This window comes from Panthera uncia, chromosome A2, assembly GCF_023721935.1.
Source record: "Panthera uncia isolate 11264 chromosome A2, Puncia_PCG_1.0, whole genome shotgun sequence".
Classification (NCBI taxonomy): Eukaryota; Metazoa; Chordata; class Mammalia; order Carnivora; family Felidae; genus Panthera; species Panthera uncia.
In genome coordinates, this window is record NC_064816.1 from 3,464,399 (window position 1) to 3,477,047 (window position 12,649).

At 65.9% G+C, this 12,649-nt stretch overlaps 1 protein-coding gene across 9 annotated transcripts in view; it reads left to right on the forward strand.

Annotated features, from left to right (window-relative positions):
* KDM4B (lysine demethylase 4B) overlaps nt 1-12,649 on the forward strand; it is a 103,745-nt gene that overhangs the window by 74,061 nt on the left and 17,035 nt on the right. For 8 of the 9 annotated variants that reach the window (XM_049639655.1, XM_049639647.1, XM_049639649.1 and 5 more), the window contains 2 exons: nt 6,730-6,831; nt 7,218-7,417. In XM_049639655.1, the coding sequence (XP_049495612.1) occupies nt 6,730-6,831; nt 7,218-7,417 (302 nt within the window). The remainder of the gene's footprint in view (nt 1-6,729; nt 6,832-7,217; nt 7,418-12,649) is intronic. The other variant, XM_049639651.1, reaches the window with a different exon arrangement.

The window sequence follows — 12,649 nt, forward strand, 5'->3', positions numbered from 1 at the left end:
CTCCTCCCTCCCTTCTCCCCTCCTCCCTCCCTTCTCCCCTCCTCCCTTCCTCCCCTCCCCTCTTTCTCGCCTCCCCCTCTTCCCTTCCCCCCTCCTCCTCCTCTCCTCCCTCCCCTCTCCCGTCCTCCCTCCCTCCTCCCTCCCCTCTCCCGTCCTCCCTCCCTCCTCCCTCCTTTCCCCTCCCCTCCTCCCTTCCTCCTCCCCTCCTCCCTCCTCTCCCCGGCTTCTCCCCCTCTTCCCCATCTCCCCCTTTCTCCCCCACCTCCCCCCTCCTTTCCTTTTCCTTCCAACCCCCCTCTTGCCCTCCTCCTCCTGTTTCTTCTCCAGGTGTTTCTCTGGCCTCCACTTCCCCAAACACAGCCGATGGGCCTCGGGGCAGGTGGCGTCAGTGTGGTCGGGGTCTCGGGTTCCCTCCAACCCCTCGTTCTCCAGCTCCCGGGAGGCCAGCCCTTTGGCCCTTGGGCCGCACAGTTTCCGCTCTGGGAGGACGCGTGCGGTCTGTCACTCTCCTGACAGTCCTGGGCGCGAGAGCCCTATTTCTGCGCATGGGCGCTGCACGGGTCCCTTCTCGGCAGCTCGCGGCGGCCGGGCTTTTTGCGCCTGTGGGTGCTCATTTGGCCCTTGCCAAAACGTGCTGTTTGGATTCGCGATTACAGCCGTGACTGCAGAGTTCTTTGCACCCCTCTTGGGCTCAGGGGGCCCCCCTCTACCGCGTGGACCCTTCCAGGACAGGGTAGTCGCTGCCCGGCCCGTTGCCCGGCATCGGGTGGGGGAGGACAGGACAAGACGACAGCGCCCTCCTGGCGTGTCGCCGAGGCCGTAGGGGCGCGGGGGGCAGGTCTGGGCTGAGGTGGAAATCAGCGTGGTGCCAGGAACCAGAGACCGCCAGCCGCAGGGCCCGGAACGTCGGTCCGTTTGCTTTCTGTGGGAGCACCCGGGCTCCCCAGGTCTGAGCGTTCACAGACAGCGTTTCGCCGGATTCCTTCTTGGTGCCTGCGGACCAGTCAGCAAATGCTTGCTGGGCCCCCGGCTGTGAGCCGGGACCTCGCGGTGAAGGGCCAGCCGGTCTCTCAGGGCCACTCGACTCCACGAAAGCCGCTGTAGACGATAGACACTCGATACACAAATACACAAGCGAGCCTGGTGTGTCCGGGGAAAGCTTTATCGACGGACGGACGCTGAGGTTGGAATTTCGTATCATTTTCACCTGCCACAAAGTATCATATCACTGTTCTCTGAACTTCCTTCACCCTCAGCGGCACCAAACTAGGGGGCTGGCGGATCTGTGCCTCGAGCAAGGCTTTTCCAGTGCAGCCACTTGGTCCCTTCTGGCTTGATCTTGACCTGGCTGGCAGCGGACTGTGTCTCCCCGGGGCCTGGCCGCTGAGCGCTTGGGAGGCTGGGCCACATCCTTCCTTCGGGGAGCCCCGTCGCTGGCACTCCACACTCTGTGGGGACGTCTTGGGAACTATTTCTGGGGAAAACCATCCTGGCCGGGTGGCCGTGCCGGTCCACAACCTGCCCCCGACCGGGCTGTCCTTGTTTCCACGTGTCCGTCTGTGAAACCGCGAATCTTGGGCAGACTCAGCCTCCCTGCGTGTCTCCCCCACCCCGGGGTCCCTCTCTCTGAGAATGTTCCGGCAGCTCCTGACAGCCCTTGGGAAGGTGAGACTCCCTTTTCCGATTTCTTTTGTTGTCCGTCCTTTTGATTTCTGGCCGGAGTCAGGCTCTCCCCACTCTCCGAGGTTCTTTGCCAAGAGCAGCTTCTTGCTGAGGCCGCCCCCAGGCCAGACGTGCGTTTGCATAATGGCTGATTGACTGTGGCTCCGGCTAATTGGTCAACAGAGCGGATTGCCGGCAAAGAGGCAGCGCGGCCAGGAACGGAGTGGCATCAGAGGCTGGCATCAGAGGCTGTCGGAAGAGCCTGCCCGGGAAGAGGGACCACGGGCTGCCAGCCCAGAACCTTCCGTGCCAGAGGAAGCGCCCTGCAGCCCCGCTGCCTCGGCCGCCGCCTCACCCTCCTGGCCCCCTTGTCGGCCCCCGTGTCGTGTCGTGTGCACACACTGTTCCTTTCTGGAGTGTTCCTGCCTTGCGCCTCTCCCTTCCTCTCTGCCGACCGGACCGGGGGAGCTGTTTTACTCCTGCAGGGAGACTGAGTAACAAATTAGTCGTGATCCCAAGGATATAGTTGTCTTTAAAGCCTTTAAACATGGAAAACACAGCTGATTCCCTTCTCTTTCTTCAAAGTCACGGGTTGAGGGGGCCGTTCTCCAGAAAGGCTGACTGGGGACCCAAGGCCAAGCTGGATGCCGCTGTGCTCGGCCCGAGTTCAGTGACACTTAGAGTCCCGTGTGACTCTCTCCCGGCCACTGGTGCCCTGCCCCGACCCGCTGTGCCGGCCCCCCTGAGCCCCGGCCGGGATGGCACCCCCTGAACACCCTCCGGCCCAAGCCAGGGGCGATGCCAGCCCTGTCCCCACACCAGAGCCCCTCCCCTTAACACTGGGGACTCTGGGGGCCAGGTCACTCTCTGGGGGAGGACACATCCTGAGGTTAAGGAGCACCCCCGACCCAGCAGCACCCCCGGTTGTGACAACCACAGGTGCCCCCAGACACCATCTGGGGCCCCTGCCCAAGGGTGTGGTGCGGGGGGGCCCCTCTCCTGCCCGCTGCCCCCTCCATCCCGCGAGTGCCCACGCGGCTTCTCCGCCTCCTCTGGCACCTGCCGCTTGTCCGTGGTCCTTGCTCAGACGGGCTCAGCTGGGCCGCCGCCCCCTAGGGCTTCAGCCTTCCGGGTAGCACCCCCACACCGCACCCCAGATGTCTCCAGGCAGAAGCCAGGTGTTGGCCTCTCCGGGAGAGTGATGTGGGCCTCTCTCGTCGCCCTCCTGTGGGTTAATCTTCCACACCAAACAGGTGCCGCAGGCCTGCCTGTCTCTGGGGACGTGGAGTGCTGGAGGGAAAGGGGGAGAGTGTCTTGGGGCCAGGCGGTGGGGAGAAGGACTTTGGGCACAGAGCTCGCAGCCCCCTGTGCCCAGACGCAGCAGCCGTGCTGGCCCCGGGGGCCTTGCCGTGGCCTGAGTGTCCTCTGTGGAGGTAGAGACCCTGGTCGGCGGCCGGTCCTGTGAGAGCTGGCGCCTTGGGTGCTCTGGGCCCCTCTGTTGACCAGACCAGGAGCCCTTCCCCCGGCCTGCTGCACGGGCGGGGGTCCAAGAGGAGCCCCCCACCCCGCCTCTCCTGCCGTCAGCGATCCCAAGAACCTGCTTCCGTATTGAAAATATTAGTGTAGGTATTTGGACTTGGTCCCAGTATTCAGTTCGTAGGAACCCACGGCAGACGCCCAGTCAGGCCTGGCCGGTAAATTCGTGTTCTCCTCCACCCTCTCCTGAAGCCACCGCCGGGAGCCCAGAGGAGTGACGGAGAACGGCAGAGGGAGGGCAGCTGCTGAGCAGTGCCCACAGACTTTGGCAGGAAGGAAAGGGTGGGCAAGCGGGCCCGCCTTCGTGGCGCTCTCTGGAAAGGCCGGGGAGAGATGCCGGGGACCCCGGCGGGCTGGAGGCTGAGTGTGAGGCGTCGCGGGGCTCGGGTTGAGATTCGGCAGAAGGTGGCGTGCGAGTCGGCCTCTCCAGTGAGAGACAAGAGCGGTGAGCCGCCAGCCACCTGACCCTCCCGGGCGCCACTGCAGGCAAGGAGGAGCCCGCAGCTCAGGAAGACCTGGCTCCAGGCGGGCGGGCGGACGGACGGACGGAGAGGCGAGCCGGGAGTCGGCTTGAGGAGTCTCCCAGAGCCGAGGGGTCGAGCGGAGGACGGGGCATCGGACAGCAGAGGCTCCCTGAGCAGCTCCGGCCTCTGCCAGGAGCTTTGGGCAGAGAGAAAAGAACATTGCCTGGCACCCAAGCGTTGCGTTCGCAGAGTTCCAAGTCGGGCACAGAGGACAAGAATGACCCACACTATGCACACGTCACTATGCAGCTTCACAGCTCTGGGTTAAAGAGAAGGTCCCAGAAGCTTCTGGAAGGAACAGCCAGGCCCACGTAAAGAACAAGAGACCCTAAAGACATTGGACTTTGCACCCATGATGCTACGAGCCAACACACGAAGGAGCAAGGCCTTCAAAAATCAGAAGGGAAACAATTTCCAACCGGAAAGTACGTACCCAGCCGGGGCGCCCGGGTGGCTCAGTCGGTTGAGTGTCTAACTCTTGATATCGGCTCAGGTCATGATGTCGCGGTTCGTGATGTCAAGCCCCACGTCGGGCGCTGCTCTGCCAGTGAGGAGCCTGCTTGGGATTCTCTCTCTGCCCCTCCCCTACTCGCGCTTTCTCTCGAAAAAACAAAACAAAACCTAGCAAAATTACCAACTCAATATGCAAGGGGATAAAGATCTTTCTAGATCTCTAAAGCCTCAATTTCCTTTCTTACTGAGGAAGCTCCTGGAGGATATACTCCAACTAAACAAGGGCATCAACCAAGAAGGTCGTCAGATCGAGGGACCTGGATCCCACCCAGGCAAGTCCAAGGCAGTCTCAAGGGGACAGGCCCCCAGGTGTCACCGAGGAGTGTGGGACACCCTGCGTCAGAGGCCACACCAGGAGCTTGGGGGTCGCCTGGAAAGCCAAGCATCTGGGACGGGCCGATGACCGACTCTAGGAGGGGCGAGCAAAGAATACGACGCAGGCAGCTGCGTCGCTCGTGGATGGACGCCGTCTACAGAGTCAGAAAGACGGAAGGGAGGCTTTCCACCGCGTGGCACGTGGCGGCAGGATGGCCACACCCCGCGTGACTGCTGGCAGGCAGCGTGGCCGTGCAGGCAGCGGTAGGGGAGAAACCGCTCGAAGCAGGGAAGGCGGCCCATCTGGGGATCTGGCCCGGGGGGCGCTGCGACGGCCGCACTGCGTGACTCGGTGCCCGCTGGCTCCGCCCGGCTGCCACCAGTTCTCCCAGCTGACGTTTTCACAAAGCAGGGCTGTCTTTGCACGCCGACCTTCAGCTCGCTTTTCCTAGTCCGCCGCAGAGGGTGGCCTTCTGCCTCTGCCCGTCTGCCTGGTGCCACCCGTCCTGGGGGTCTCCACACTAGCAAAGGCCCAGTGGTGCTTGGGGGCTGGGGGCGCCCGGGGCTCTGAGTCCAGGATGCTCTGGGGGCCCAGGAAGGTCTAGGCTCCCTGGCACAGACAGGACCACCCCCCGGTCCGCCCTGGGAGTGGCCGGCGGCATCGGGAGTGGCCTCTGGTTCCGGGGTCGGGTGGGGGGTGGGTAGGAGGGGAGCCGAGGAGCCGGGCAGCTGCAGGAAACCGAGGCCAGGTGAGTTGACAGTGGGAGGACACCCTCCCGCTGGCTGCTGCCTGGGGCCAGCGTGGGGGTTCGCCTGTGGGCCCCCTGCCCTGCAGTGTCCTCAGGCCTGGAGAGAAGCCCCTCCTCCGGAGGCAGCTGGTGACAAGAACCAGCTGGGCCGTGCTGCTGTCCTGGGGCTTGGGCCCGTCTCTCCCAGAGTCGCTCCGCCCGGAGGCCCCAGGGGCTCTGTGGCGGTAGAGTGCGTTCTCCTCCCCCCCCCCCCGGCCCCCTGGCTCCCGCGCCCCCTCCTGCCTGGCTCCTTGCCCGCGTGTCCTCCCGCCCACCCCACCCCGCACCCCCCGCAGCGCCCCGTGCACGCCATGATGTGTGTGATGCCATGCCTCCGCCCATGACGCCCCCTCCCCCGGAATGCTCCCTGCTCCCCGCCTTTGGTCATCGGAGTGGCTCATGTGCGAACATCACCCGGGGCCTGTCAGCCTGGCATCGCCTGGGGCTCTCGAGCGAGGCAGCCGAGCAGTGGGAAGGACCAGGGCAGTCAGCATTAGGGGACAGTCAGGAGAGGCCCCACCCCACCCCCCCCCCCCCCGGCCGCAGGCGCGGGGCGAGGTGGCGAGGCAGCTGTCAGGAGCCCGTGTCCTGGGACAGCGGGGCGGTGGTGGGCACCCCCTGGGTGGGAGGTGGGGGTCCTGGCATCGGGAGCCCTCAAGGCTTCCCCGGGCCCCCTCCCGGCCCCAGTCAGGTAGCCCTGCTTTGCTGGGTGACCTCTTGATCCTTGGAGGTGTGACCGCTACAGGGACCCCCCCCCCCCCCCGCCATAGGACCCCGTGTCCAAACCGACCTCACTGGGGCCAGACCGAGAGCCCCTGGGGGACGGGAAGCCGCAGCCATACTCTCCCGTCGGCATTGCTGACAGTGAGGGGGAAGAAAGGCTCGGAGGCGATGAGGCCTTGAGTCTGAGACCCCGTAGGGCTGTCCCCTCAACCCCTGCAGGACGCCGGTGACCCGCCCGGTGCGGGCTTCTCCACGCCCCAGCCTCTGCCTCTGCTCCTGGGCCCGTCACACGCCTTGGTGTCAGCCTAAAAGCCACTTCTCTCCCCTCCTTGCAAAGTCCCCAGAGCTGGACAGGGAGGCCCTGGCCTCTGACGTGGTGGCCCACCCACCCTGGTCACCGTCTTTTTTTCCTTTATAACCGATTCTGTCTGGTTCGCACTGAGAAGCCAGAGCTAAGCCTCAGGCGACTTCTCACTCGGGGCCGAGGGCCGCCCCCAGAGAGCTGCGTCCCCGAGCGAGGCTGGGCCCTGCCCCGGAGGCCAGCTGGGGACAGGCGAGCAGGGGCCTCTGCAGCTCCTTCGAGTGAGGGGCACAGAGCATGGGACGGGGACGGCCAGGTGCCCGAGGCCAGGCCCTTAGATGAGGCACCCCTGACGTTTACGTTCTAGACAAATTAGTCTGAAAGAAAACAGACACTGGAGAAAGACTGAGGAGGACAGAAAGGCCAGTCTAGAAAGGAAGAAAGAGCAGACCAGGAGGCCGGGGCCGCCGTAAGTGCACCTGTCCCTGTGTGCAGGCATCTCCACCCGCCACCCTGCCTCCGCCCCCCCCACAGCGGCTCTGCCCCAGCCCCCGCCATCCCCCCTCCCGGTCATCAGCACCCGCTCCGCCCCACGTGGTCCCCAGGCCTGTCCCCCTCCACCTCCCCTGCCCCGGCCCCCCCCCCCCCCCCCCTTCCCGGTCATCAGCACCCGCTCTGCCCCACACGGCCCCCCCGGCCTGGCCCCCCACCTGCCCCCTGAGCCAGCTCTGCTGGCCCCGTGACGGCCCCTGGGATGCCGTCCGGGGCTCCGTTCTGTCGGCTGGGTGGTGGGGCGGCTCAGACGGGGCTCCTCCCTGTCACTTGGCCTCCTGGCTGATGACTGTCCCTCCCCAGGTCCCACCGGAAACGGAGCCAGCCCAAGAAGCCCAAGCCGGAAGACCCCAAGTCCCCAGGGGAGGGGGCCGCCGGGGCCGCCCTCCTGGAGGAGGCTGGCGGCTTGAAGGAGGAGACCTCACAGGAGGCCGACCCCGAGGAGGAAGAGGAGGAGCCCCAGCCGACGCCACCGCAGGGCCGGGAGGCCGAGGCCGCAGAAGGTCAGTTGTGGCCGAGGGTTTCCTTCCTGAGCCTCGGCTGGTGGAGAAGCCAGCATCTGCTGTGCCTGCAGAGTCCCTGCTCTTGAGGGTCCGGTTCAGTTGCCCAGCTGGCAGTGGGGGGGGGGGGGGGGGGGGGGGGGGGGGGGGTCTCACAGAAACGTACACTCAGGGGGGCTCTCCAGCCTCAGTTCGATTTGCAAGGGCCCGGCCTCATCACCCCAGCACCTCCGGATGCCATCCCTGGGCACCAGCCGGGGAGACACGGGCACTCGGCCCATAACGGACGTGTTCTCTGTCCCTCAAGTCAGAGGGCAGCTTGCCGTTTGCGGCCAGACACGCGTGCCTGTGTGCAGCAGGTTCGGACCCTCGCCCGGCCAGCTGGCTTCCGACGTGAGGGTGCACCCGGGGCTGTGCTGGGGAGGGGTCCTGGAAACGTGCCCCGTACACCGTCCGAGGCCCTTTTGGCGTGGAGTGGTGACATGTGAGCGCTTTAAAGGTCCCCCACCCCGCTGTCGTCAGTGCTGCTGCTTTGTGGCCGTTTTCGTTCGCCCGCTGACGGCTTTCGCTGCCCACCTGTGCGCCCGTCGCAGGTGCTCCCCGGGTACGAAGGAAGGGCCGGGCCGGGCTGGATGGCGGACCCCCCTGGGTTGGGTGGGGGGCACACCTCGGACATGCGGTGTCCCTCCTGGTGGCTGGCCGTTCGGCCCGTCTCGTACGCTCGCCGGGATGCCGCGTGGCTCGTGTCAGAGATGACGTGACATCCAAGGGGGCTGCCCCGGGGCGCAGCCTGGGGCCTGGACGAGGGGCTGCTCGGCAGACAGGCCACGGCAGCCCCGCGCCCCCCGCGTGCACACAGGCTGGTGGTCAGGGCTCCGGTTGGAGAGCACCTGTGTGACCGGAGTTTGTCCGGTGAGGCCCTGCAGGAGCATCTCAGACAGCCTGGCACAGCTTTCGAGGTTCACAGTCAAGGGCGGGGGGTCTAGACGGCCCAGAAGGGCGGGGCGGGGCGAGGACAGGCGTCCCGACTAGAGAGGAGGACGACTTCGCCGCTGCCGGTGTGGGCACGGTCGCCTGCACGGAAGCGGGTCGGCGGCTGAGCCGTAGGGCTGGCCAGGCTTTGGGCGAGCGGGAGAGAGGTGATTCTCGAGAAGACGCTGCTCGGGATGACAGCAGCCGCCTCGCGTTGGCTCCTTGGAGGAAACCTGGCGGCAAATACGAGGCCTTTTCCGAAAAGTCAGAGACTGTTTAAAAAACCAGAAGAACCTCCACGTGACCGCAGCGACGTGCGTCCCGGGAGCTCCCCGATGCGACGACACGGTTTCCTCCAAACGCCACGCAGGCTCTCGCGGCCCCTTCAGGGTCCCCGCAGGGTTTCCGGGTGCCCCCCAAGTACAGACGGAGGGAGAGGGGCCGGCAGAGGTCAGGCTGCCCGATCGGATGGGACGGGAGCGAGGACACCCCCCTCGGCCGTGCAGGTGGCAGAAGGGAAGGCCACCACTCCCGGCCCCAGGAGCAACTCTCAGACGTCGCTCGGGTGTCACACACTGCGTCCCGTTTAATTCAAGTTCGGAGAACACGCCAAGCCGGATGGCGCGTTGTCCACGGAGAACGTGAGCCCGCCGACGCTGCTGGAACGAAGCACCCCGCAAGCCAGAAGTCCGAGTTCGGGGTGTGGGCAGAGCCGGCTCCTTCTGAGGCTGTGAGGGAGAGTCTGTTCCGGGCCCCGCCCCGTGGCCGGTGGCCGCCGCCTTCTGGTCCTCCTGCCCTTCTCCCCGTCTGGGTCTGTGTGGGCGCGTCTCTGTCCACACCTCCCCCTCTGGGAGGAGACTGGTGGTGTGGGATCAGGGCCCGCCCTGACGTACCTGTCTCGCGCCGTCTGCAGCGACCGTTCCAAGCACGGCCGTGTTCTGACGTTCCGGGGCCAGCCAGGGCTAGGACCTCACAGCGGGAACGCGGGAGCCGGTTTAAGAAAGCAAGGCTGAAACCAGCGGGGAAACAGAGCACCTGGCTGCCCCAAGGGGCTCCCTGCCGGTGGGCCCCCCGGGGTACATGGGTATCACCAGCAGGGGGTCCTCTAGGCCCTGCACCCCCGTCACGCGTGCGCGGCGACAGAACAAACGCTCGTGACTGAGTACCCGTCCCGTGAGAGGTGGCCAGTGGCCGGAGGCTGAGCCTTGTTGGGCAGATGAAGATTTCTCAGACGTGGGCTCTGGGGTTCGCATCTGACCCTGGAGGCCGTGGGTCTGCAGGGAGAGTGAGAGGGGAGCCAGGAATACGGCCGGTTTGGGGTTCCGCCCGAGGAGTTGGGAGACTGGGTGGGGTGTCCCTGGCGGGGCTGGCAAGGGCCAGAGCAGTCAGTGGTCTGTCCCCAGCTGGGTGGGCCGCGCTCTGCAGTCCGGGCCTGGGCAGGCGGTGTGGGCGTCCTCCCAGGATTGCGCCCTGGGGCGGGGTGGGTTCTGGGCAGAGCACGCGGGTGGGAGGAGACAGAGGTGGGGATTCGGGGCCCCGGGCCCGCCCTTGTTCTGCCGCCAGCTGTCCCCCGTGACTCGGGCCCGAGATGCCCCCTTGGTGTGCCTGGGTCCTCACTCACCGGCAGGGCCCTCGGGGGTTGAACGAGAGACACCCTGCCAGATGCCAGTGCGTGGGGACGAGCTGCCTGTGGGGTTTGGTGGTAAGGAACTGGGTTTTAGCTTGAAGTGGCTTTTTGCCTGAGTGGAGATGGCTTTCCCGGGTCCAGCTGGGGCTGGATGGAGGGCTCCTTGGCCGAGCAGTTCAGAGGGTCAGGAGAGACCAGGGTTCCAGTGGGGCCTCCTGGGAAGAGTCAAAGCTGCCTCCGCGTCCGCTGGTCTGTCTCCTCCCTCCGGAGCAGACGCGAGGGGCCGTTGGCCTGAGGCTGGATGGGGGGCTTTGGGGGAGGGGGACAGATGTACTCACGCACCTGCGACTTGAGACGGTTTACCCAAATGCTTAGCAAGGGAATAAGGACTGTCTTCTTCATTTAGTTAATTTCAGACAGATCTTTGTCCTAACCTGGGGATCACGTGAAGACAACTGTATCCCACCCAATCCCACCGCCTGGGGTCTCACTGGCTCTGGGCCGCTCCTGCCCAGTCCCATCCCGGTGACACCTGGGGCCTTGGCCTCCCTCGGTCTTGAGATGCCAAGAGATGCCCCATCAAGTCCGCTTTCCCCGTGAGTCTCCGGCTCTTCCCTGGCTTTCCTGTTCTGAGACGGCTGCTGCCTAAAGCAGGGGCTCTGGGGTCCTCTGGGGGTAACTCGTGGAATCCCCAGCCCAACCGTGGGCCACGTCGAAGGGCCGTGCAGCCTCCTTCCAGCGTCTGCTGCCTCTTCCCCACTCCTTCCCTGGGACCCCATCAGCTTCCCGGGATGCACGGACCCCAGGAAGGGGGGTGGTGTTTGCTCACCTCCCCCCCCCCCCCACCTCCAGATGCACCATCCGTGCTCCCTGCCAGGGCCGGGGAGAGGGAGGATCTGGTAGGGGGTGGCCGCTTTGGAGAGGAAGCCGCCCCTCTGGGGTGCTGGACGTGGCCGCCACGGCCGAGAGCCCTGTGCCTCAGTCAGAGGCGTCCTGTGAGGCGTCCCCCGAGCCCTTGGAGCAGAAAACTCTGAACGCGTTGAATAAACAAGTGCTCGCAGTCGGGGGTGATGGCAAACGCACGTCGTCGGAACGAGTGGAAGATCTTAAAGTGCTTTCCAGACTTCCTTTAATATCCAAGCTTAATGTCCCCACGAGCTGTAAGTGCTGGGGATCGTGCTGTTCGCCAGCAGTGGGGATTTTGCTTTGGGTTTGCGGAGGGAGAACAGTGAACGCTGTCACTCACACACCGCGTCCTGGGGGAGGCGGAGGGCAGGAGAGGAGGGGGGCCCTGCGCGCACGCAGGACGGGCGGGATTCAGTGTCCCCGGGAGGAAGCCTCCTCAGGGCTGGGAGGGGCCGGGACAGGCGGTGCAGGAAGAGCCTCGCCCTGTGGGGCCTGGACCCCGGGGTCCCGAGCGCGAGCGAGGTAGGAAGGCAGCCCGTGTCCGCCCCGGTTGGCTGGGCCATCAGGGGCTCCCTCCTCCTGGAGGGTCATGGTCATCTCAGGGGAGCTCGCCCCGCCTGTGGCTAGTTAGTATGGCCGCTGTGCCTTCTCACAGCGGGGGCGGCGCCCGTCCCACCATCGAACTGTCCCTCCTCCCGGGTACAGCGTGCCCCGAGGGACCCCACCCTGAGGGCCAGGCTGGCTCTAGACCCCGGGGCCTGGCCTCTCAGGGCTTCACAGCCCAGGGGCTCGGGCAGCGGGCAGCGCTGCTGAGCTTAGGGGCCCAGACCCGCCGGGAACTCTGGCGCACTCCGCTTGGGGAACTTCGGTGCCCCAGCCGTGAGCTCCCCAACCAGGCAGGCCTTTCAGATGTGAAGGTGGGGGGTTCTTGGCTGTGACTTACCGTGGCACGTGAGGTGCTGGGACGTCCTCAGCTTGGGGTGGTGGTGGGGGGCGGTCCCTGCCATTCTCGAGGGAGGGGACGGGCTCACATGCGGGGGAGATCCCTGGCCAGGACCCTCAGCCCCGCCCCTGTGACTGTCCCCTGCTCCGTGTCAGGGTTCCCTCAGGCCCAGGCAGGTGAGGGGCTTGACAGGGTCCCCCCGGCAAGGACAGAGCCCTGAGCACCCACGTGTCCTTCCTGGCCACTGGCTCGTCCCCTAACAGTCCCCTGGGTGTGTCCCCCCTCAGTTTCCTAGAGCCTGCAAGATGGGAAGAGGCCCGGCGTGTTCTTCTTGGACAGTAAGGGCCTCTTGCTTGATAGTAAAGAGACAGCAAGTGGGTCCCACTGTCCTCCGGCTGGGGAGAGCTCGGCTGGGTTTCCGTTCGGTAGGTTTGCACCGTCAGGGTGGGAGTGTCGCGCTTCCTTAGAGAACAGAGCCGTTTATCAGAAAGCGCGTCTTCCACAAGGAGGACAGCCTCGTCGCCCTTTCTGTAGATCAGCAGAAGCAGCAGGGCCGGTGCAGCCCCGACCTGCCTCGCCGCTCGCCCCTGGGGCCCTGGGTCGCCCCCCCCCCCCCACGTCTCTCCCGCCAAGTGTGTCCCTGCCCCCGGCACGTCCCCTCCTCTGCATCTCCCCACCCCTGCCACGGCTTCCCCACGTCTCTCCCTGCTCGGGCCCCCCCCCCCCCCCCAGCCACGTGGCTTGCCCCCCACGCCTCTCCCCCGCCCCCCGACGTCTCTTCCCCACC